The sequence below is a fragment of the Simochromis diagramma genome, unplaced genomic scaffold (genome assembly GCF_900408965.1).
Source record: "Simochromis diagramma unplaced genomic scaffold, fSimDia1.1 OVJJ01000421.1, whole genome shotgun sequence".
NCBI classification, from domain to species: Eukaryota; Metazoa; Chordata; class Actinopteri; order Cichliformes; family Cichlidae; genus Simochromis; species Simochromis diagramma.
The window spans coordinates 1,441,394-1,465,571 of NW_024387250.1; the positions used below are offsets into that span (position 1 = coordinate 1,441,394).

A 24,178-nucleotide genomic window follows, 5' to 3' on the forward strand; every position below is an offset into this window, starting at 1 on the left:
GTGCTTTGTACAGATCATAGAAACCTGGATGTAAGAAATAAATAAATAAATTGGAAAAAAGCTTCACAATTTGAAGCCACTGTGTGCACGTATCTAAAGCATCCTCGCCATGTTGTTATTCGTATCACAAGGGAAGTCGTCATATTGGCGAGACCTTTGTACATCCTCTCTACAGGCCAGTACGTAAGTGTTGATCCGCAGGACTTGAGAAAAGAAGGAAAAGTTATTCTGAAATGTCATTAGTGCACAGCTCAGCACAGCACTGTGCAGTAACTGTCTCAGTCCTGGGAGAGACCCCCTCCTGTTTCCATGGAAACTTAGGCAGGGTAGACAGAGAGAACAGTGAGTGGAGAGCTCGATGAGAGAGCTCGGGGTTCTGTGTGCCCGTGTTCGTGTGTACATGTGTGCACTGCATGGGGGAGGGTGATCAGAGGTTACTACACACATAATGAAAAAAAATTTAATTTAGCAAGACAATGTTGTTTATAGTGCGGCGCACCGCAACTAAATGTTTTGGATTTATGTCATCTGAGAAGGTACCCACAGCTTTCTTCTCCCAGCGAATTCAATAGAAGCCACTCAGTAATGTTTATTTCAGCGTATGCCTGTATTGTGTCACCTCAAACAGAGTATTGGAGCTAATTTTACAAACCTGTCAATGACTAATGGAGCTGAATGTGTGAAAGCTGTCACTATTTTAACATTGTATCTAGCTCAATTTGGAACTACAACCCAGACTTGCTTAGGGGGGTAATGAAACAGTTAATCTAATTTCCACCTCTTGAGATGGAGTGGAAAACATGGTCAAGGGGTATATCTAATTTGCAGCATGACATTGCAAGGGCTTGGCTCTAAGCTCACACTAACAAATTGCTGCTTAGATAAGCAAATCAACAGGGACCAGTGCAGGGCGACCCGGGGCTTAGAGGACACATTGTGAGAGGGGACAAAGTTATTTTGTTGCAAATATGTGTCTGGAATCGTGACACGTAGCCACTATCTGAAGTTGGGTTATCACTATTCAATTGGATTTTATAATAAATATGTAAAAATAATTATAACAAGTGGAAGGGCAGGCAGTGTGTGGAGAAATATTCCAAGTTTCAGTGGTGAACCAACGCTGGTACAATAATGAATAATTCAGTTTTTCAGAAAACAAGTCCATGACCCCATGAAAATAATTTTATTTCAGTAAAATTGTTTAAAGAGCTCCTTATTTAAGTTTCTTCTGAATTCTGCGTTGTACCGTACACAGTGTGATCAAAGGGCCCATAAAAATCTGATCTCCCCTTCAAGGCAGTTTTCTTATTCACCACCAAAGTATTTTGAGCATTGCTGCTATTTTTAGATCGCTCTGCAGAAGTCTCATTCTGTCCTGTTGTACCTGAAACTCTTTGATGCACGTTATATCTGCACCAGTGTGTTGAAACAGTGATCCCTCAACTTCCAACTCAGAAAGTGGAAAGAACCGAACGTAGTAAGTAAATAGGTGGCTAACAAAGGTTGCGCTGATGATACCGAAATCTTCCTGTGATGTCAGTATGCCGGCACACAGTGACATGATGCCACAGTTCATGGTTGTAATGGGACTTCTACAAAGTGAAGAGGAAAATTTAAGCTAGTTAGTATGTATTTTTGATTTTTATGGGCCAGTGCTTCTTGATCGCACTTTATATGTTGAAGGCTAAACTAGTCAGTCATATTGAGGATTACTTCATCACCATACTGCACATTTCTGGTGCCAGGAGGACAACGACACACAAAATTAAAACTGTGTTTGATTGCTGGGCTACTGAACTGCATGTAATGTGGGTGTTTGTTTGTATGTGTATGAAAACACAAAGGAGTGTGGTGGCATGTCTCTGTATAATTTCAAGCCTTCTGAAGTACTGTATTTTGTTTTTATGGCACTATTATTTAAGAAATCTCGATCGTAGATGGTCACTGTCTGCGCTACGAAGGAAATAAACTGCTGAGAAATGCATCACTGCTACAGTACTTCAAGTCAGGACATGTGGAAGGTGTAAACTACTGCTGTGAAAACACTATTGTTAAGCCCACAGACCCTTTTCACCTACATGATAGGAAGTCAAGTAGTAGTCACGCAACCTAATATATTTTGTTGATATAAAGTACATCAGTTCAGTTTAAGTGGTCATTTTTTGCCATGTTGCATATTTTTTTTTACATTTAAATGTATTGCACTCTCATAGTAGCGACAGATGCAGCAACAGGTGCCTTTTATTGTTTATTATTGTTTCTTGCATGCTATTCGTCTAAATATTGTATGTTGCTAACGATTTTTTAAAAAGTTACCTGATCTTCCATCTCGCTGGAAGTCAACATGGTACCACTCGCCGTCATTGACCTTCTTGTTGACTGCCCTGGTCTTTGTGGTTCCCGAGCCCATGTCCAGCAGCAAGTACAGATGGCCATCCAGCATCTCGATAGCAAAGAAGTCCACTTTAAGAGTTTGAGGACTCTTTGAATCCTTTGGCTGCTGCTTGAGTTTGCCATGGCTGAAAAGGAGAAGGCCGTTGGGCTCAGTGGTGCGGAAGTCAAAGGAGATGGAGCCTGTCTTTTTAGCATTCCACTTGTTGAGGATGATGTAAGACTCAGGCGTCTCAAAAGTGATGGGATCTAGAGTGGCCACGTTCTCACACTTGAAGGCCACAGTGCCGTGGATCTTCATCTTGGGATCACCTTGCTTGGCCAGCCTGGACAACTCAAGTCTCACGTCATTGTTTTTGTATACAACCTGAAATGGAACACAATAAAAAAAAAAGGTTTTAGTCATATTCTGCAAATCAAAGATCGGTTTGCAGAATATAAATATAATGGGGAATGTAAATATGCATAATTAAACACCATGATGTCCATGTGATATTTCATCCCACGACACGGTGTTATAAGCAAGGATCGCATGCCTCAGCTATTGGTAATCTTTGTCACACTGCACCTATACGTGACGAGCTGTGTCCACAGGGTACCAAATGTCACAGACATCATCCCGCTTTCTCTGCACCCATTTGAAGCCTTCACAACAAGTGAATAGTGGGTGAAGTGTAAATAGGTGGGAGATGCATTTTGGCTTTTAGCTCTACCGTCAAGAGACAACCTGAACATGACAAACAACTGTGACAATGGTTTGGAGAAAATGATTTTATCCAGCATTATCTCCCGGGAGTCGGTGTGACATGTGAGATGAAGAGTGATAAATCTAAACTAGTGACTTGATTGCAAGTGTGGTGCAAAATGCTGATTTAAAGTCCCTGTTGGAGTATTTGATTAGAATAAGAGTGGTCAGATGATGGATATGGCTTTCTAAAGAAGAAATTAGTGCAGTGTTTTCTCATGCAAGCTCCAGCATCCATTATCCCGTACATACTGTTGGAAATTTCTAAATCAAAAAACCCCCCAAACATTTATGTCAATTTTAGCTACTGTTCTCAGACACTATAAAACAGGAGGCTTAAATAAATCAAATGTATTAGTTCTGTGACCTTTGAGATGATATAGAGCTAAGGTACAGAAGTGAAAGAGTAGCAGCCCATTAAATGTCATTAAAATACCAAATTTACTGATGGATGAGCTTCATTATCATACATGATACAGCAACAGTACATTTTCTAATTTGCTCATTTTTATTTACTGTTGTTTGTCTAACTAGTAAACTCCATTTGTGTATGAAGCTCATCTTAATCGCCTGATTTATTCTCATTCACTAAAATGCAAGAAGAGGCGTATTAAATTCACTTAAGCAAGTTTCTCATGAATACTCAAAATATTGATTAAGGTCTACAGTTTGTGTAGAATATGTCTGTGTGGGTTCCACTGTAATTAGCGACAGTCCAAAAGAAATGAAGACAGCTCTAACCCCATCATTATCCAATCCCCACAATGAAAGAGTATCTACTAAGCAGCTCTAAGCAGCAGCTAGGATCCCTATGTCTAGTTTCATCCAATTTCCAACTAATTAACATTTCCGTGAATGTCAACATTTTGCATCAAAACATCAATGGAGCCGTTATATTTTTCACCAGACACACTTGACATACTCGTACAAAGCTAAGATTTAGAGGACAACAAAGGCTTTAAACATAAAGATGTTAAAGTTCATCAGGAAGAGAGATAAAAGGGGAACTACTATTTAACAGCCACCTCTAGATGTCAAGCGCACAGCTGATGATCTCTTTCACGCTGCTCTAATACTGCTAATTGGAGGATAATGTTAGCAAATAATAGATAGCTCTTTTACTGCAATAGCACGCACATTTATATAACAAAAGAGTTGTAATTGTATATGTCTGTTGCTTCCAGTGGGTCAAATCAAATGAGTTACAGCTGTGGAAAACACTAGCCATGTTTTTTATTTGCTGTCATGCTAAGCGTTCACCTGAAAATGGGAACATGTCCGATGGGATTGTATTTGCATGGAGCATTATGTTTATCACCAAGTCAGATCTACTGTGTCTAACTGTTCAGGTGGATGGAGCTCATAGCGGTGCTTCAGAGTTAGATAAGCCAAGGCTTAGTTTATTATGCACTTAACTGTGAGGAAATCAAACCAGGAAACTATATTTTCTTCACACACACACACACACACACACACACACACACACACACACACACACACACACATATATATATATATATATATATATATATATACACATATATATAAAGTATATATTTTTAAAGTATAATATATATAAAGTATATTTAAATATATACGGTGAGAGAGAGAGAGAGAGACTATACGTGTATATTCACTCAGGCCTCTCAGGTCTACAGTGGCCACATTCTTGCACTCGAAAGTCACACTGCCGTGGATCTTCATCCTAAGATGAAGGCCAGGTGATCCCAACGTGACACTAAACCAAAATGTAGTGTTTTAGGGATTATAGAAAAAGAAATGGAAAAAAAGTAAAGGAATAAATTACAGCCTCTCTGCCCGTTGAACTTGACTCATGCAGACAAAGGTGCAACAGATACAGCCAATAAACCCAAATCAATTTTTTATAGTCAAGACAAAGGGCACCTTTCAGCATCGAAGGAGCTTTGGTCTGAGCTACAACTGGTGCTGCACTCGTAGTGCTGCACTAATTTGTCATCAAACTAGGGCTGTGACAACTGAGCTATTACTGCACCACAGTTTGTTTTGCCATCAGAACTAACAGGCAGGCGTGGCGACTCAGACTGGAATCTGCACACAAATGCTGCAACATGCCACTTGGAGACATGTTATCAATCAGGTCCCACAGCGTATGCTGTTAAACCACCACACATATTCTATCACAACACACTCTGAAGCTGACCTGAGATGGGCCTTTTTGTTTAATTCAACAGCCTGGATGAGAGGATGCAAAGAGCTTGTCAACGTACTAAAAATGTCAGACAAAAAAATCAAAGTCAAGTAGATGGAACTAACTATGGATTTTAGATCATGCGGGCTTAATCTCTTTTTATTTGATATTGACATTTGCATTTGTCTGGTAAAACTAAATAAGGAATATTAAATGATCCCATGAGCAAATAAAATACTGAAAATCCCCTCAGTCTCTCTTCTTGTAGGCGTTATCGCAGCTCTGCAGCATATTTAAAAGTTTTTGAGCAGTTCAATACATGGATCTCAGGACAGTGAGGGCAGGCTTGGCAAGAGGACAGAGAGTAATTCAGTGGGGTGGATGACCACAAATGGGGTGAACCAATTCCACCCCTGTTGTTGTAGCATCTGCAGCACCTGCAAGACATGTATTTAACTAAAAAAGTTGCCTTAAAAACACACTTTTAATAAGCTTGTGAACATTCCCTGCTCCACTCCGTATGTACTCATTAAAGAGAGATGCTTCAGACCTATCCTAGATGATACTGAGGACAGCAGTCTGCCTTTAATGATACCAAAGGAGCAAGAGGAGCTACAAAAAAGACAAGGACGAAAAAGTTTGAAATGAAAAGATAAATAAACTGGCCATTTTCAGTATTTTATAAATTAGCCTGAACTTTGCATAAGTCTCACGGCTCTATAGGTTCAGAGTCCATATTTATTGTTAAAAAAAAACTCCTGCATTTTACAATAAAATGTAAAAGTACACTATAAGCATACAGACATTAAGGGGTGAGTGAGAAACAGTATTAAGTATTCAAATGGCCCATTGCACTGTGGAGGCCAGGGATGTGCTGAATTTAATGCATCCCAGAGCGTATAACTAATGTACATTTCTCTATCTTTCTTGTTTCGCTCCCGCTTTTCAAGCACTATTAAGTTACATTTAGGAAAGCCCTCCACAGATACCGAGCATAAAGAAAAAATGTTATTCTTTAAACAATTGGGCTAAGATAAAATCTGATAGAGCACACTCCCCAACAATAGTGAGGTGTTAAGCGTGTCAGGTGCTCCTCATAAAAATTCCACTCCCTGATCTCAGGATCACCGCTCCGCTTTGAAGTGCAGCTGACATAGCCACGTGAAGCCCGAGGTAAATTCCACTCCAAGACAGACCTCTATACGTGTGGGTGTGTGGTGCGCCCGGCATAGTTGTGTGTGCATGTGTGTAGAGCGTCGCATGTGCACTGAGGGGGCAGAAGAGGGAAAAAATTTTGAGTCAGAGAAAGTTTGTGTCAGTGAGAGTGAGGAAAAGAGGACAAACAAACTCAGGGTGTTAAGGATGAAATAGGGCCAGCTTGTGGGTGGGAGGGTCTGTTTTGGAGTCCTAAGGTGAAGCCAGTCATATCCTGCACACCCACCAGCCTCAGAGTTCACACAGAAGTGGTGTTTACCTCCCTGAGGCAGCCCATGAAGTTGTTGCTAACTGGAGATCCAGGCAGGTCGGCTGTGCTAGGGCTCCCTCCGACATAGAAAAAGTCATCAGAGCCTAGCATGGTGTAGTCTTCTTGCGTATATCCTGTGGTGGTCAGAATCCCGTCGACGGATATTGTTACCTAAACAACAAAGCAGAGGGAAAGGACACGCTATACTCAGACAGCCTACTATAATGTTATAGCCTTTTTTCTTGTAATCTAGGTCAGAGTTCCCTACATGTTTCTTTTTTTTTCTGAAACCCATTTTCATGTCTGTTTGTTTGTTTGTTTGCTTGTCTTTTTTCTTGTTTTTGTTGATTATTATTTTGTCCAGTTTGATTAGTTAGGACGACTGCAAGACTTAAAAGGAACACTATTCTAGTTAGAGAGTTAGTCAACTGCCCATACTACAGTGTTAGTATTGCTGCTACTGCAACATAAAAGTATTTTAGCAGACACAAAAATGGTGTTAGTAAAATGTTATCTAGGTTAGTTATTATTTATTATTATTCCATATTAGTATGTCCAGCAGACGTTTCTACAAAAGAAACCAGAACGTGCCACTAGGTTAGAAAGGGAGCACATGCTATGAAAAGCACAGATACCTTTTATTAAAGGACAATGACTGAGGGTAAGAGACAAAAGAAGACATGCATGCATTTGTCTTTTCTTTTTGTTCTCACGCACACAAAAAGAAAAATCTCCCAATTTTCCTGATTGGGATACAGAATCAGTATTTCGACACTTGCCACAGTGTCAGATGCATGCACAAGCCGATGGACACTGTAAAAACCACAAAGAGAAATCAGAAAAACACCCAAGACAAAAAGACAAACACAGCTCAACCGTCACTTTCACGTCGACAAATGGGCAGTGTGGCATATGCAACAGGTAGTCAAAAGTGCATGCCATGCAAAGTGAATGGGGGATACAACTGGCTGAGCCAAAGAGCATCAGGCCAGCCAGACAGGAGAGGGTCCTCATTATTAACCACAGCTTGATGCAAAAGGCTCGAAATGATGCTCCTAAAAAGGTGGATCAAACAGAATTGGACAGGAAACAAGTGAAATAAAGAGGAGAAACCAATGAATGAACCAAGAAAAAGGTTTCGAAAAGTAAGCAGAAGAGTACCAACCGCAATTTCCTTTTTTTTTTGTAAATGACGTCTACAGTAAAAAAAAAAAAAAAAAAAAAAAGGAAAGGAAAGAAACACACGGCAAACCCAAACTAAGAAACAATTAGAATGATATCTACCGAACAATGTAGTTTGTTTACCATAGCGTGTCCAATGCCTGAGTGCTTTGTGGAAAAGGGGGGAGAAAGGAAATTAAAAACTGTGAACAGAATAACGATTGTTACTCAAATAATATATGATGGTCAATACTGTTAGTACATTGTCAAACGGCAAAAAACCATACTGGTTAGTAGTGGAATGAAACATTCCATGAATGATGTTAGTTTGTTTCCAAAGCATGTTAGTAACATAGAGAAAAAAGGGCAAAATAAGTTTAACAAGAAAAAAGCAGACCAAGGAAATAACAAGAATGCACAAGAGGTGCAAGTGCTCAACCAGTAACTCCCTGATTTCCTTCATGGTGTTTTTTTTTTTTTTTTGCACCATTTTCTGTATGTGACTAGACTGTTGAGTAGCAGAAAAAAAAACGTCCTTACCCAAGTCCCGACAAAAGGTTATGATTGACAGACATGGCTCATACGAAAGAATGCCTAAAGCACATCAGTTGACCCTCTTAAGAAAATTCCCAAGGCCATTTCTAAAACTTTATTATTATTATCATTATTGTTGCTATTGATATTAGGATTCGTCTTCTTTTGTACTTGGTTTTAGGCTTGAGACCAATCCAGTGTATCAGACTTCCCACCGCTCATACAATACTTTACCTCCGTTTGGTCTTATTGATGAACTTTAGGATCACTTTACTGCAATGAGACAAAGCAAAGGAGACCCTGACACAGAATATGGAGGATGGCAATTTTGATTCCCCCGCAGAGCATGCACTCAATATGCTTTGTTTTCTTTACAGTTTGAATGCAGTGAATGTTCAAGCTGGCCAGATCTTTAGGTTTGTCAATAATCAATTGGCTGATTATGCAAAAAGAAGCTGTGGTACTGAGGTGAAGATAAACATTTCCCACGAAATGAGCAGGAACAAATCTGGAGATTTTTGGGTGTAAACTGCAGTCATGTGAAAAAGTACTCCCTCTTATAATTCTAAGGTTTTACATATCAGTACATAACAAAAATAATCCTTAACCTGACTGAATTACGCAAAAATTAATGCACAACTGCTTTTTTATTTTAAAGATTGTATTCTAAGATAATATAGTTAAGATAATTAAAAATAACCTGTTTCATCTAAAAATTACTTTATGTTCTAGTACAATCAGCCCCACAGTAGGAACATCACAAAGTATCTTTATATTTATCTACTAGGGGTGCAACGATATTCGTATCGATATTGAACCGTTCGATACAGTACTTTCGGTTCGGTACGCATATGTATCGAACAATACAACATTTGTAATTTATTTTATCAATTTTCCTTCTGACGATGCTGTCTGTGTTGAGCGCTCAGTGAATCTGTGTTCGACTACTCCGCCTAGGCTGCACTGTCGAGCGCAGATCCACTGAGCGCTCAACACAGACAGCATAGTCAGAAGGAAGAGTGCAGGGCAAGCTAGCGAGACAGAAGTTAAGCTCTACTTGCAACATTCAGATCTGGCGTTTGGAATTATTTTGGTTTTCATGTGACGTATGACCCTGAAGGTAAGCGAGTCATGGACTAAAGTAAAACAGTATGTTGGATGTGCCATGCAATGCTCAATTACATTGGTGTGAACTAGTGTGTTAGCGCAGTTAGCTCGTTAACGTGTTTGCCGTCTAGCCCGACGTCCCGGGGCTAGCGATTTTTTTTCAGTCGGGCTACCAAAATCTATCGCTGCCCTGCCCGTAGGAAGGAAAAATATATGTCAATGCTTTTGCATTCTTTCAGAAATGTAGCTGGGTAATTATGTCATTGGCATCGGTGAGCCACTGTCAATATGTGACATATTGCAATCGCGTTTGAATTTGCGCTTGTTTTTTTGCTTTCACTTTGCAATCGAGCGAACTGTGTATAGAGAGCGACAGCACTGATCTGTGAGTGATGATAATTTGTGCACCAATTCCTCTGACATCGTCTTATTAATCGTTAGCTTACTATGCAAACATGACAAGTGAAATCTCCCGCAGCAAGCTTAAACACGTGAGAGGTTGATCGCGCAGAGAATCGCTGAGCATATGTGAGTGAGCGTGTAAAAGCATTTCAGTTCTGCTGAGCCAAATAAGACAGGTCAGGGTGAAGAAGTGACAGCCAAAGAAAAGCTTACCACAAAACGGAGAAGTTATGACAAATCAGACTATAAGGCAAAAAGAAAGTGCAGCTTTATGGTTTCATGGACAAAAGAATTCTGTGGCTGCAATAGATGAGCTAAATAACCAGGGCTGCACATAAGTGGTCCGCAGGTGCGCATTCGCTGTCAAAATAAAAAACACGCACAAGGGTTAGGGTTAAATTTAAAAACTGTACTTTTGAGTTAAAATATATATTTATAATTTTAATAAATGACAAATTAAAAATGCATGAACATTTTTTTTGTATCGAAAAAATATCGAACCGTGACACCAAAGTATCGAACCGAACCGAACCGTGAATTTTGTGTATCGTTGCACCCCTATTATCTACATATTTTCTCATCACACATTCAGTTCAGCGAGTCCTTCCAGAACACAACCTTACTCCACTGTAACGTCCTGTAGTGCTAGGATCTGTACGTTGGCATTAACACTTTTAACACTTAAGTCTGCTGCTGTTGCTCCACAAAACCAACCACGTTTTTGGGTAGTTATCAATATAGTGCAGGACTGTCTCTACGTGTCAACTACAGGCACATGGGTTACACTTAACGTACATCACCCTGAGGCAAGCACTGGTCCGAAAGCCTGCAGCCCCATGCAAACGAAACAAGTAGTTTTGAAACGTTTGCAATGTATCCAGGGTTATGGGACTCTTCTTGAATTTGACAGCGCAAATTAGCTTGATTAATTAGGTGAGGGGTTTACGGTATTCAGCTTGAAAGACCTGTATAATAATTTCACATTCCCATGTTTCCTTTGCAGAGACAAATGCCGCAGTGTGGTATTATTAGCTTTCTGCTTTCCTAAACCTAGATAATGTTGGAGTTAGGGCCCAGTGAGAGTGATTAATGTTTCCAAATCATCTAGCAGAGCCTGTGTGTATTTACGAAACAATAACCAATGAACTGGAAGCAAAGTTCCAGCTGTCTTGTCACAGCAGCTGTTGTACCTACAAGTCGAGATGCACCCAGAAGCTGAATCCACTTACTCTGGAAATGATTAATTATGATCTATAGGGCTAAAGGTCTTCTGCCTAGTTGGTATGTGGGTACTTCTTTGCACACAAGACAACTGTAGCAAAGGTCTTTCACCTGGGGTTCTATCCCAAATGCCATGCTGCTGATTCAGCCACCTGCAACTAGTCAGGCCCTAGAGAACTGGAGGAAATTACACGCGCTATTGTAATAAACCCAGAGGGTAGATTGTTGAAACCCATGCTTTAGTAACCTTTAGTCTCAAGGAAAGTGAAATTTCAACCAACAGGTGACCCTTACATCAGCTGAAACTGAGCATTCAGTTCCTGGTGAAAGCCACCGACAGCATGCCAGTGTTGTGCCTCAACAACTCTTCTGTCTCTTCAGGTTGGTCATGGGTCCAACTGATGGGCCCTCCAATCATCCTCAAGGATGAACAGCCTCTTGCAGAGAGCTACATCCTGACCCAATTTAGTGTATGCTGGCCTGCTGTGAATCAGCACAACAAACACTAACAGACCTCTGCTGATTTACTCCGGCCAGCATGATCTGCACTTGCCAGGTGGATTATTTACATATTTGTTAAGCAAAAACGCCGTGCTTATTAATATCCTCATCTCATAACCAGGCTAGAATTTGTTCTGCTGATATCCTGCAACACTGCAGGAGTTGTACCACCCTTTGGTGTTAACCCTTTATTGACCATGGGCCCACCGGCGGGCCCATTTTACAGGTAAATTTGAAGGGCCGGTCAGTAAAGGGTTAAGAGGCCAAACAGGATTTTTATAAGAACTCAAATTCCTAAAACTCATGTAAAGTCACTCCCCTGTTTCTTAGGAGTATAAGGAGGTGAATCAAGACCATAAAGCAAAGCCCATTAAAGTCTATAAATCTTGTAAGAGGGATTTGCCTGTGCTGGAAATTTGACTTTGGTGCTTTAAAGTCTAACTCTAGGTTTACCTATGCTCTACATAAAGGTTTTCTTTTATATTAGTAAAAAGTACAGTGTGCTAGCAAGTTCATTTGAATGCTTAAATACAACAGATTCATAATGACCAATATCACAACTGTACTAACATAAGCACTCAAATGTTTTTGTACCTTTTCTCCCCTTTTTTTCCAATATTGTAATTTTTGTTAATACAGACTATACTGTACGTACTACCCTGAAATTTGAGTTCAGTTAAATTTGTTTTCCCTTGACATCAAAAACAGTATTGTGTCTTACTTTGCACATGTTGATATGTAAATGACTCTAGAGACTTTGCATAGCTACAACAAAGGTAAAATGTCATTATAACTTTTCTTTTTAAAAGTTAGGGTTGATTTAAACTGTAACTTTACACAGGCCCTGATTCATATCGAGATGTCCCTGCTCCCTCGTGGTTTTGTTTCACTCTCCACCAGAAACCATCATGATTAAATTTAGCAATTTAATTACAATGTCTGGGAAAAATAATGTATTGTATGATGGTAATGATTTAAGTGCATTTGTTTTAATTTATTTACTGAGTCTCCATATCACCCTCTGTACTGTTACCTGACGTAGATTCCTTGTTACTTTGACATCATGCCAATCATTGTCATTAAATTTCCCATTGACTGGCTCCACAAGAGCTTCAAAGGCTCCAGACCCCAAATTAATGACGAGCGAGACCGCCCCATTTTTCAGAGCCAGGTTGACGTAATCAGCTGATTTTCCCGTGTGCAGCATCAGTCCATTCCTCTGTAGGGTTTTGAATGACAATGTGATTTCATCACTGCTGCTTTGAATCGGGTTCAAGGACAAGTCGTAGCAGAAGAACTCAGATCCTTTGAAGGTTGCGACAAACTCTTCTTTTCCTGCAGAGACAAGGGAAAGAGAAATGTGTTTCAGTAATATAATGCCCTCTTGGGTGCCTGTTGGAAAGGTGTGAAAAAATATGCCAATAAAAGCCTCAAAATGTTGAATTGATAATAAATACACTGAAATTAGATTGTAAATGAAGGTATAAAAAGAGACATATTTATTTAACATTCCAATGACCAACCAGAATCCACCATAGCCAAAGGAATGCAGGGAGATAATCCCAGGCACTTATTTCTTACCTTGTACAGATGTCACTATTGTAATACTCTTCTGAGGTAATTAGACTTAGATTAAGGCAAGCGGATGATTAAGGATTCAACTGACATACCTGATAACAGTTGCAAGTTATATATCATTATATTTTTCTGTGATTAAGATTGGAGGTCTACAACAACACTATTTATTGGTACATCTGCAATATCAGAAATAACTTACATACATGAATATAACTTACATGAGCGCCTACATGTAGGCACTCGTGTATGTCACAATAAGGCATGAAAACATCCTAGAACATTACTACTATACTAAAAAAAAGAAAAAATATGTCTGAAAATGTAAATTAAATCTGTAAAATGCTTTGTCGTCATCAGTAGTGCTACAGCAGTGTGCTTGGTAATTACATTTTGTTAATTATAAGCTTCTTCAATTATCTGCACTACGAAAAAGTGGTTTTTGCCAATTCTTGCTAAAAAACTCTGTAACACGCACAAATTTTGGTCACCATTATGCAAGAGCGACGTAAGTTGAAGATGACACGTAAAATGTATGCTAACGGAGAATGTAAGATTGCATTTCCAGAGGGATGATGAACTAAATCTGATATTAAAAAACTCAAAGAATTGTGATTTATGATAGATTTCTCTTACAAACATATATATGTTATTAATCCTTGTATGTGTGATCGTGCAAAGTTTTCTTCAGACTGGCCCACCCATTAAAAGGAGGAGATAGCGTAAAGGCAGACATGTATCCATACATAATCTACGATCATTATACTGCAGAAAGAAAATGATAAGAAGATAGGTAAGAAAATATCAAACATGCTTTTTTTTTTTTACTGTGCACTCGTTACTTTTTTATTGAATGAAAGGACAAGAGCCCAATTATGGGCAATTAAGTGCAAATTGTATCTGAAACAGCAGCGACTGAATTTAGCTGCTATCACAAGATCCAAGCATCAGCACAGTTAGCATGCACAAACAAAAAGTTACCAACTTGTCTTCCAACCATAGCCAAGCAGCCAGAGCCTGATCTTCAGTCAGTAACGGGGTCAGTGATGAGCAGTCAGATTTATAACATTGTAGCTACTGTACACGTGTATGTGTTACAGTAGTGATCGCTCTGAAGTCTCTTTGCCTAGTTTCCAACTTTACTTTGCATATACAGCTTTGTGTTCAAACACTAAATGAAGTTTTGTATGTATGTTCTCATACAATAGGGTTTTCTGTTGTGGAACTATAGCCAGTGGTTTATATTGTCAACTGGTAATTATCTGACACAATAGTAAGATAATGAGTTATGTAACAAATGTTTTAATCTACTGTATTATGTAACAAATAATGCAGTACTTTTTCTCAGTAACAACCCCAACATTGGTCATCAGCTATTAAAACCTGCTCACACACCTTAGATAGGAAGACAATTGCACAGTTAGAGCAATTACTGACAAAGACTAATGGAATTCAAAAACCGAAGAGCAACAATATGACCAAAGAGTCCCAGCAATAAAAATTATTAAGTCTTCTAAATAATAGAGATTGCCAACTGCAGTTAAAGAATGACACATTGGTACGGTATTAATATGAAAATTTATATCAAAATTTACAAACGACCAAGAGCTCTAGATGTGTTAAGAGCAAAAGAGCACTCCTCGGCCATCGGGCTATCAGCCAAGTGACTGATTTCTATAATATTTTATTATATGATTTGGCATAGCAAAAACATCTTTGAGAAAAACCTTAACATTCTGAGACAAAAAGAAAACAAAGTGACATTGGGCATCAGTGGGTGATGCATGTGAAAACCTATTAGAAAGCATTTAAAAAAGGTTTAGACAGATAACAAGCCATTAAAGCTACTAGCAGAAAATAAAGCACCAAAAAACAAATGGAGCAAAGCATTCAATTATCATAAATGGGGCTGCACATTTATATATGCTTGCCAAACAAACACAGACACACAAATTAACACACACACATATGCTTTGTGTACCAACCAGTCATGAATGCAACAATGTAAGAAATGAAAGGGGTTGCTGTCCACAACAATTTGTCACCTCATTGATTTCCCCTTAAACGTGCTATAGTGCACCTCTGGGAAAACTACAAGGGGCCATAATTGAAGCTGACTGGATCTCACCACTCTTTGGTCATTCCCTCTATGTCTGCACTCCCTATCAGTGAAAATGAGAGAACTCTACCCTCTTCACTAAATCCACCCATCCCTGCTTCACAAGCTCAGTGACCACATAACAAATAGAGCCAATAGTTTAGGGTCATTCTCATTTCTCTCTCCACACATCCCCATGCCTTCAAGTCAGAGTTAATTCCCCTAACCAATGGAGAATGAATTGTGTGTGTATAGCAGAGGCATTGCTTAGAATTTACAACGTTTGGGGGCCAGGCCCAGAGGGAGCTTCAGGGCCAGGGGATGTGCAACTTCTGTGGTGTTTACATTCCAAACTGGGTTACTCAGATGTAAACATATGTATGTTTTTGGGCTAGCTTACATGTCTGATAATTGATGCTGCTATATCTTTATGATATATTGCAATATCCAATATTTATGTGAAAAGCCTAGACAGAAACAGCCACACACTTGAGTCAAGATTTCATTTTCCCATTTCCAGCTGATTTATAGGTAAACCAAGCTTTGTGGTCAAATATAGTTTTATTAAAGGTATCTTATTTTGCTGTAAAAAGCACTGAGAAATACTGACTGGGAAAGCTTCAACATAGTATGTCTGTAATGATATGCTAATTAGCTTTGTGGCGCTGTGGTGATTAATACCTTGCTGGGCTAGTGAAAGCTGCAGTGTTTAAAGATCTTTCAGGTAACCTGGAAAATGCTAAAGTTACTAATCACAGTTATGTCATTGGGGTTACATAAGCTCTTTCATCCATGGGCAGATAGAAGAAATTTATCCTGCACTTGCACGACATTGGGCTAAGTTTAGTTAGTTTGGACAGAGGGAAAAAAACAGCAGCTAAATATAAAACTTTTGAAGAGTGAAGATATGAGCATTACATAAGTTTTTACTGTGTGACAGGACAAGGTTGTGACAGTAAAGTGCAAACTGTGTCCAGGCCAGAAACAATGATCCACTGCTACTAACACACAGCATTTTTATGTGAAATGCTCTTTGGGCTGGTTTTTACCAACACTGCTTTCAGCTTTGTGGTTATACTAAAAATACAATAAAAAGATTTGTGTGTGTGTGTGTGTGTGTGTGTGTGTGTGCGTGTGTGTGTGTGTGCGTGTGTGTGTGTGTGTGTGCGCGCGCGCGCCCTTCATTTGGATAAAGATTTGTGCCAGTGTGTGGGCATGTAGCCTAAGATTTTCATTGTTTACTAGTTATTATGTGGTAATGCATCTCAAGCCATGTTGTGGAGTAATATAATGTAAAAAAAAATTATAACAGATGAATAACATAACACATAAAAAAATGGAGTCACATTTATTACTTTGATTTTTCTATTAGAAACCCCAACGCTGTTGACTTACGACATAGGTCACGGTATTAGACTGTTTTATGCAAAGAGTGTCCCCAATAATAATGAAGAAAGGTGCTATTTTGTTGCTGCTTCTCCTGGGTATTTGGGCATAGCCCATTTGTCTCTCTGGGCAGACCTACAAACTACGGTCAATCAAACTACAGCTAGCTGCTGGCACATCAATGCCCTTGAGTCATAACACTGAATGAGAACAAGAATTAGAGCCAGCTTCTTTAGTGTTTTTCAGAAAACAGAGGACAGAAAAAGACATGAAAAGAGTGAACAGAAAGCTCCTAGGGAAAGGCCATAAATAGACACAAAGGTAAAAACTTGTCACAGTGTGTTTTTCTGCATCATTCATCCCACTTTTTTTAAAGACAACATCATATTGGTGCCTTCACCAAAACCCATTTTACACTACATTTAGAAACTGCAAAAACCTCCATTAGCAGGATATTTTAAATGTCGTGTTTTGCTTTCTTTTCTTGGATCCGTCAGAGATCTAAGACCTGTGACAAAAATAATTGTGCTTCAGCACTCTCATAATCCTGTGATCTCTTTCAAATGTACAACTGTCCTCGTCCCTGCAAAAAAAACAACTGTTAATCAACAGCAGCTAACTAACAGCCATTCAGGCATCTCATTCTCTATGGTCACATCACATTTGTGCATATATGGTGCAGAACTAACTACTCATATTGATGGAAGCAATGCAAGTGTCCGTCACTCAAATTAAATTACAAAAGGCGTGAGCAGAGTTGGCGCTGCATGGCACGACCACAAAAATCAAGGTATGCTTCACTGCGAAAAACAGTAAAGGCCGCGTTACTGCCTCTAAAGTATCATTCAATCCTAATTGAAGTTGACTATGTAGAACCAAATCACTCATTTATTATGAAGCACCAAGGGGCTTACAAGCTGGAGCACGTCATATGTACAACATTGCCAGCATGTGACCGAGCGACCAGGAGGCTCCTCATCAGTCACTTTGCTCTGACACATAATCTGGCTACTGCTACTCTATGGCTGCTTTTTAAATTAGCTCGCACCCAGGGGAGCACATTCCCTGTCAACATCAAATCATGACACAACAGTCTGAAACAGGCTTGGCAGCATATGAGAAAAATTACCCATGAAATGAACGATAGGCAAAGCTTTGATTTTAAGTGCAAATTAATCTAGTCGCTGACACTTTTGACCCGATTGTGTGCAAAATAAATTTGTCAAAAGTAAAGGTGAAAGTATGGCAGAAAAGTTGAAACGTGGGAGTAGAAAACACATTTTACTCAAACGGCTTTTAAACGATACAGCCGATATCATTATTAATGACAAATAATGAGTGTCCTCCAGAGTCAAAAGAGACTAAATGAAAGATGACACATAGCAAGCAAGACTCATACTAATTTTATGGGCCTGTAGAGAAGGTTCCGAATTGCTCAAACAGACACAGCAATTATGACTGCCCAACTCCAATTGTGTCATCTTCTTCATGACAGCCCTCAGCATTAACTGTGACTATAGCATGAAACTCGACACCACTGTTTCCCTGTCAGAGATTTCACCCACCTTCCTCACACCACTATAAATACTCGTTTTCAGCTCTCGGTAACAAGCTGAAGTAAAACGAGCTCGGTGTGTAATGCTCAGTCTTTTCAGGTTCAGAGGGAGTTCAGAAAAGATGCACTTCCAAAGAAGCACCTGTGGAATTTTAGGGTCTAGCTGCGCCATCGAAAAAGGATACCAAAGCCATGCAATGTGGAGACCAAAGTAGTTTAATTGTCTGTGGCAAAGCTCGGTGACTGACACTGGATTTGACTCTGTTTTCATTCGCTTGCTGTTTCCTTGCTTGATTGGCAGCCTATTAAAATGATACAGAAGTTAGTGTCTGGCATCCTATTAAAATGTTAGGAAGTTAGCGTCATCAAGCTGGCTTAAGCCTCTTACGGCATGACAGATATAAGAGTTTCTGAAGTGCTACATTCTTTGAGAATATATTTTATTACATGATTATCACACAGTTCAAAAGACTGAAGTAAAAAAATGTAACTGCTCGCCACTCCCAAGGTAGACATCACTCAAATAACCCATAAGAGTTCTTTGAGGATATTTTTTGACTTGTGTTATTTTCAATTTTAAGTCAGCAATGTAAATACAATTTCTACAAGGTATTTTTTTCACTTGGTGATCGTTTTGAGTGCCATCAAAGAGAGAGAAAAGCCTCAATTAGCTGTGTTAAATATTATCAGACATTTAACTGACAAAGCCAGCATGTGCAAATCTGTGTGAGCTTACACATCCACACACTAAGTTCCCTCAGACACCATACTGTGTGAGCTTAACATATAGTGTCATTTAGATTCACAGTATGATGGATGTCATGCTGGGCTTAAAGAGAGTCCCCTTCCCTAGCATGAGTCCGCAGAAACACTTTGCCCATAGTAAATTTACTTATAATTGGCTTTGCCGCTCGTGTCATTAAGGACAGAATCAGGTGTCAATTACGCACTTATTATATAACATGTAGCTCATTTTCTGCAAGCAAAGAGTCATGCAAGAGCTCTTTCTCTTTTTGTACAAGTGTAGTGAAAAGCAGGGACTGAGTTATTCTAGTGGTAAACATACTGGGTGGCATTTATAAAACATATACCATTGCAAACAATAAACTTCAAGCATAATACAATTATAAAGGCCTCACCTCACCCTGAATCTATCTTAAGTACAAGTAAATTGTACATTGTGATTAATGGATGAGTGATACAAGGAGGTGAGCTCAAAGCAAAAGCTATTAGCTTACAAGAATGCTCTTTGCAGATTTGTGTTCACTGCAGCTGCTGGCATGAAGCTGAAATGAAGGTCAAAACTTCATCCTGTTTTTGTTTTTTTTACAGCTACTATTTTTCTCATCCCTCTAATAAAGCATGAAATGTGATGCAGATGAAAAGGGAATATGACTTCATGCTGATGTATAGTATGTGCGTGTTTTCAGAGTGCTAAAAAGTAGTCGGTGAAATCTTTTACATTTTTTCCCAATAGCAGAGAGTCAAGCAACCATTTCACAGTCTGTCAGCCAAATCACACACAGAGTCAATGTCTGTTCACTCTAATTGGCAGCGTGTCAGTCAGGTGCACGCGCTGCCCTCCTCTGGTATCTGGTCCCATGAGGACACAAAGCTGCCTCATCCACAACTGGCATCACACCTTTGATGATGCACACACCTGTGCACACATTCCTGCAAGGCATGAAAACAGACATCCACCAGCTAATGGAAATGATACAGGCGCACGCACAACTCAGAAAGACAACACTAAAGAATATCTTTTCCTCAATACCTTTGACACATAAACTGGATTAAATTCTAATAACAACACTGACTCCTGCAACTCCCACATCACAAACTGCAATTTCCTCTCAGCAGAAAGTCAGACAGAGAAAGTCTGAGAAAATATTTCTTCTTATTTAAAACTGACCACAATAAGGTCTCATTTCCTCTCTTATGATGCCTTTAAGATATTCCACTGGGAAAACCAGAAAAAAAAAGCAACAACAACAACAAAAAACAATTATGCAGAACAAGCTGTGTCCCCATGAATCATGATGTCATTGATTTTTGCAAAAAAAAAAAAAAAAAAGGATAAATGTGATATTTATCACATTTTGTATCTTTTTTCAAGGAAAGTCATGACAAAATAGATCCTCATATGTCTGAGGCTAAGAAGAAAAAAATGGGGGGAGTTACAGTCGGGAAGTGAACCATTACATTAGATGTTTTGGCGGATTCCCTCAACAAGAACATTTATGTGGAGTGAGCTTAAGAGATATCTCACCCCCTGAAAAAGCTCCATCTTGAAGACTTAATGGTGCTGGTGAGAGACAAGGTAGAAAATCTCTTGACGGTACCGAACTCTGTTTTTATCCAATGCACAGAGCAACGGACGGCTAAAAGTGTTGAAGGCTTCCTAGTTCTTAAGGTTTCAAAATGGCAAGAGGCATCATGAGGCAACAGAATCTAACAGGACTTTAAAAAACGAGGGGAAAAAAAGAATAAAATAAAAGACTCAGAGACAGGCAAATGCAAAATGAATATCCGTGCGCTCAGTCAAACAAACACTGTATGAGCACACGTACAGAACAGCACACTTTAGCTCCAAGGCTCTCATTTGCTTTCGGCCTATTACAGAATCACAACAGCATTACAGTGAAGGAGGAGCGCAACGTGCTGAATACTAATCTACAAAGGCCAATCCATTCCTACAGTGTAAATCCAGAGGATAATAATGTAAGCCTTGGAGAGATGGGGGATCAATATCCTCATTAAAAGAGAAGCATTTCGATATTAATGTATAGTTAGCACTTCATTTAACTATACATATATTTAGTTATAGGCCAGAAGAGCACAAACATTTTTCCCCCTTTAAAAAAATGTAATGAGCCCACCTGCAATAATTTATCATACCTGATGATAATATCTGAATGTTTACTAGAGAACCAATGAGCTGCAGACAGGTGTGTAGTAACATTTGATAGCAGATTTCTGTCTGAATGGGCAATATTTGAAATGTGCTAGCAGTTATAAATCTTCGCCGTGCGCGCTTTAACAAGCTGCTCAGTTTGGATGTAACCTTGTCAAGGTTGCCAGCACAGACCCAAAGTGCATGCTGTGAGAGAGCTGCAGAGGTTACTGTCCACTTTTGATTACTGGAGCAAGAAAAGAAGCGTCTGACTGTAAAGGACCGGCATTTGGCAGATGTCTAATTTGGGCCATATACATGGAGGCATTCCTCAGACAAGAGCAAAGTCAAGAGGCGCTGAAGCATGTCATTGTACAGAAATAATTCATGTGCTAATTACATTGCCAGTGTGTCTCAGGATGATTTCTGTACAGAGCGGCTCTTGTCTTCCCAGCTTTCACCACTGAGATCCACTCTCTGTCACACACTCCATGAATCCTTGATAGTGAGCAGACACCCAGACACATCAGGAAAGACACTTTCTTATCCTTATCCTTGCTGCTCATCCCTCATTTCCCAGACAATACACACATCAACTTCAGTATTAAGACACAAAGCTTAAGTATGTCCTTGGACGGAATATTTATCACACAAAGAAGGAATTACACTGTTGTTATCTGCCATTTGGATATTCTAATCGCTTTTGGTAAAAACTTTATTATGAGTAGTACAAAAAAAATCTAGCTCTATATATGTACTACATATGTGTATTGCTCTATATGTTTCCCTACTGTATGTCAAGTACACTTAGACATCCAACAAAAGTAAAAGTACTTAATCAGTCTTGGCGGAAACAGTTTTGGATTTCACGAGCTGTCAAAAACAAGAGCTTGACTATGACTATGAGATCCAAATACAACACCAGCTATCCCACATGTTTCAATGTAATATGTAACATTAGCCTTTCAGGAGGAACTAAATAAAATATTTCCACCAAGCCATGTTTTACCAAATCATGTATGAGTGTAAAAGTTTTATATTCTTTTGTAAAGACCCTGTGTCTAAAGAAACTACATGTCTCTGTGGTAGCAGCGTCGTGTCTTACAGCAGCACCCAGTATACTTTTTTGTTCTTTCAGTTCCAAAGTCAGCACAATGAAATCAGATTGTTCATTCATGCCTTTCAATAGTCTGACACTGGCGAAGTGGCCTGTCTGTCACGACCAGTTTTTCAGGTGCAGTGAGGGACACTTGAGATAAATGTATCCTGAACCTATACCAAATCTTCTCGGCACATCACCTCCACTCTTTATTACTCAGACAAGAAAACGGGAACAGAGTGCCCTGCAGTTGGGTTTCGTTGGAAGCTTTTCTTTTGTTCTTTTTTTTTTTTCTTAATTGTGCTTTGTGATCTGAGTTTTAATGTTCAGACAACAGAGGTTTCCCAATAGACTATGTGCACGAGCTTCCCCGTGGTGAAACAACATATCATAGCACATTGAGCAGCGTCATAGCCCGTTTAAAAATGTGCTCCAGTGAACAAATCGCTGCAGGTCAGTGAAGCTTGACAGGATCACAGCATCACCTCATCAAGCTGCTGGGCAAGGTCACCAGCAGCACCGGCGTTCTGGTTGTTCTTGTTGGCCAAAGAATGGCAATTTTCAACTTCCACTGCTATATTTAGAGCTTTTCCAGTTTTGCTTGTTTTTGATTTCCAGTGTTGTCACACAAAGATAAAGTAGTGGCTTCCCAAACATTTGCTTTGTCACTACACTGGGCATCAACTTTCCCAAATGTATCCTTTAGATACTTCATAGGCTTTGGTTTCTTCTGTGTGACGCCGCAGTGAGACATTCACAGACAGATTTTCCTCAGGACATGCTCTATGCATTTCACAGACATCCTCTCACAAGTTGCCTGTTGTAGAGCCAGCACTGTATTGAGGGCTATTTGTGCAAGCAAAGACAATACATTCTTCTTTGTGTCCCACACAGAGCCTCCAAGCAATGAGTAAGATCACACTTATGTATCCTTAGCAGTGGCGAACCAGAGCCAAGCACTCCATAACAGTGCAGATGAAACACAGGTAAAAGCAGGGTGTCAGAGAAGTATTCATACTGTCACTGCATCTTTTCTAAGGCTAATACACCCCAATAAAGCTGCACTACAAACAAAAGCTGAAGCATATTCACTTAGCAGGTGATGGGGAATCATGGTCCCTCTTTACTGCTCAGCATCAAATCAAATAGCCCTCCAGGGGCTTTAATGAAATCCACTCTGGTAAGAGGATAAATAAATGTATAGACTAATTAAACAGCCCTGTAAGGGATCGCATTGCAAAATGCAGTTGCACTATGGTTAATCTATTCCCTGGTTTTGGAGTCTGCTTAATCAGATCAGTCCATTGCTCTAATTACATTGACGCCGCTGTCCTCAGTAAGGTTTGCTCACAGAGCGTTGTCCTATATGGCCGACCCTCCTCCCCCTTTCCATCACCTTAACAATTGCTAGCGGCAGGACCCCCTCACCGCCTTTATCTACAGGGGGAGATTGTCCGCCGGCAAAGCTGCTGACCTATGGAGAGAAAATTACTCACTTTGGGGTGTTACTGTTTCAGCAGCGCTATGGCCCTACTGACACTAGACCAAGGTCATTTCATAATGGGTAGTGGAGCTGCCACTCTGGTGTCAACAGGCCTGAGTGATGAGGGAGAATGTAACCAGTTACGGTGACACAAGTCAAGGCTACGGCAGCGTGATAAAGATCAGCCTCTATCAGGAGTGAAAACACCAAAGAAGGATAGAAAAAAAAGATGATCCTGCATTTTGCCCCCCTAAGCCTTCAAAGCAGTGACAAATAGATCTGCTCCGTAGCGTCTGCACAGACGTTCTGTTTTGCATTCTGTCGGAAACAGCAACAGCTACACCATGGGGATAAATGCGTGTGATAGGTGAGAGCAGTCATCACAATGCAGC

At 39.7% G+C, this 24,178-nt stretch overlaps 1 protein-coding gene across 30 annotated transcripts in view; it reads right to left on the reverse strand.

Annotated features, from left to right (window-relative positions):
* The window catches only part of LOC120714784 (neurexin-1a), a 258,553-nt gene that overhangs the window by 156,128 nt on the left and 78,247 nt on the right, over positions 1 to 24,178 (reverse strand). For 21 of the 30 annotated variants that reach the window (XM_040001214.1, XM_040001235.1, XM_040001223.1 and 18 more), the window contains 4 exons: positions 12,731 to 13,032; positions 8,077 to 8,100; positions 6,781 to 6,942; positions 2,317 to 2,758 (listed from right to left, as the gene is read on the reverse strand). In XM_040001214.1, the coding sequence (XP_039857148.1) occupies positions 2,317 to 2,758; positions 6,781 to 6,942; positions 8,077 to 8,100; positions 12,731 to 13,032 (930 nt within the window). Of the gene's footprint in view, positions 1 to 2,316; positions 2,759 to 6,780; positions 7,827 to 8,076; positions 9,239 to 12,730; positions 13,033 to 24,178 lie in introns of those variants that run through there. The other 9 variants (XM_040001244.1, XM_040001241.1, XM_040001237.1 and 6 more) reach the window with 2 other exon arrangements.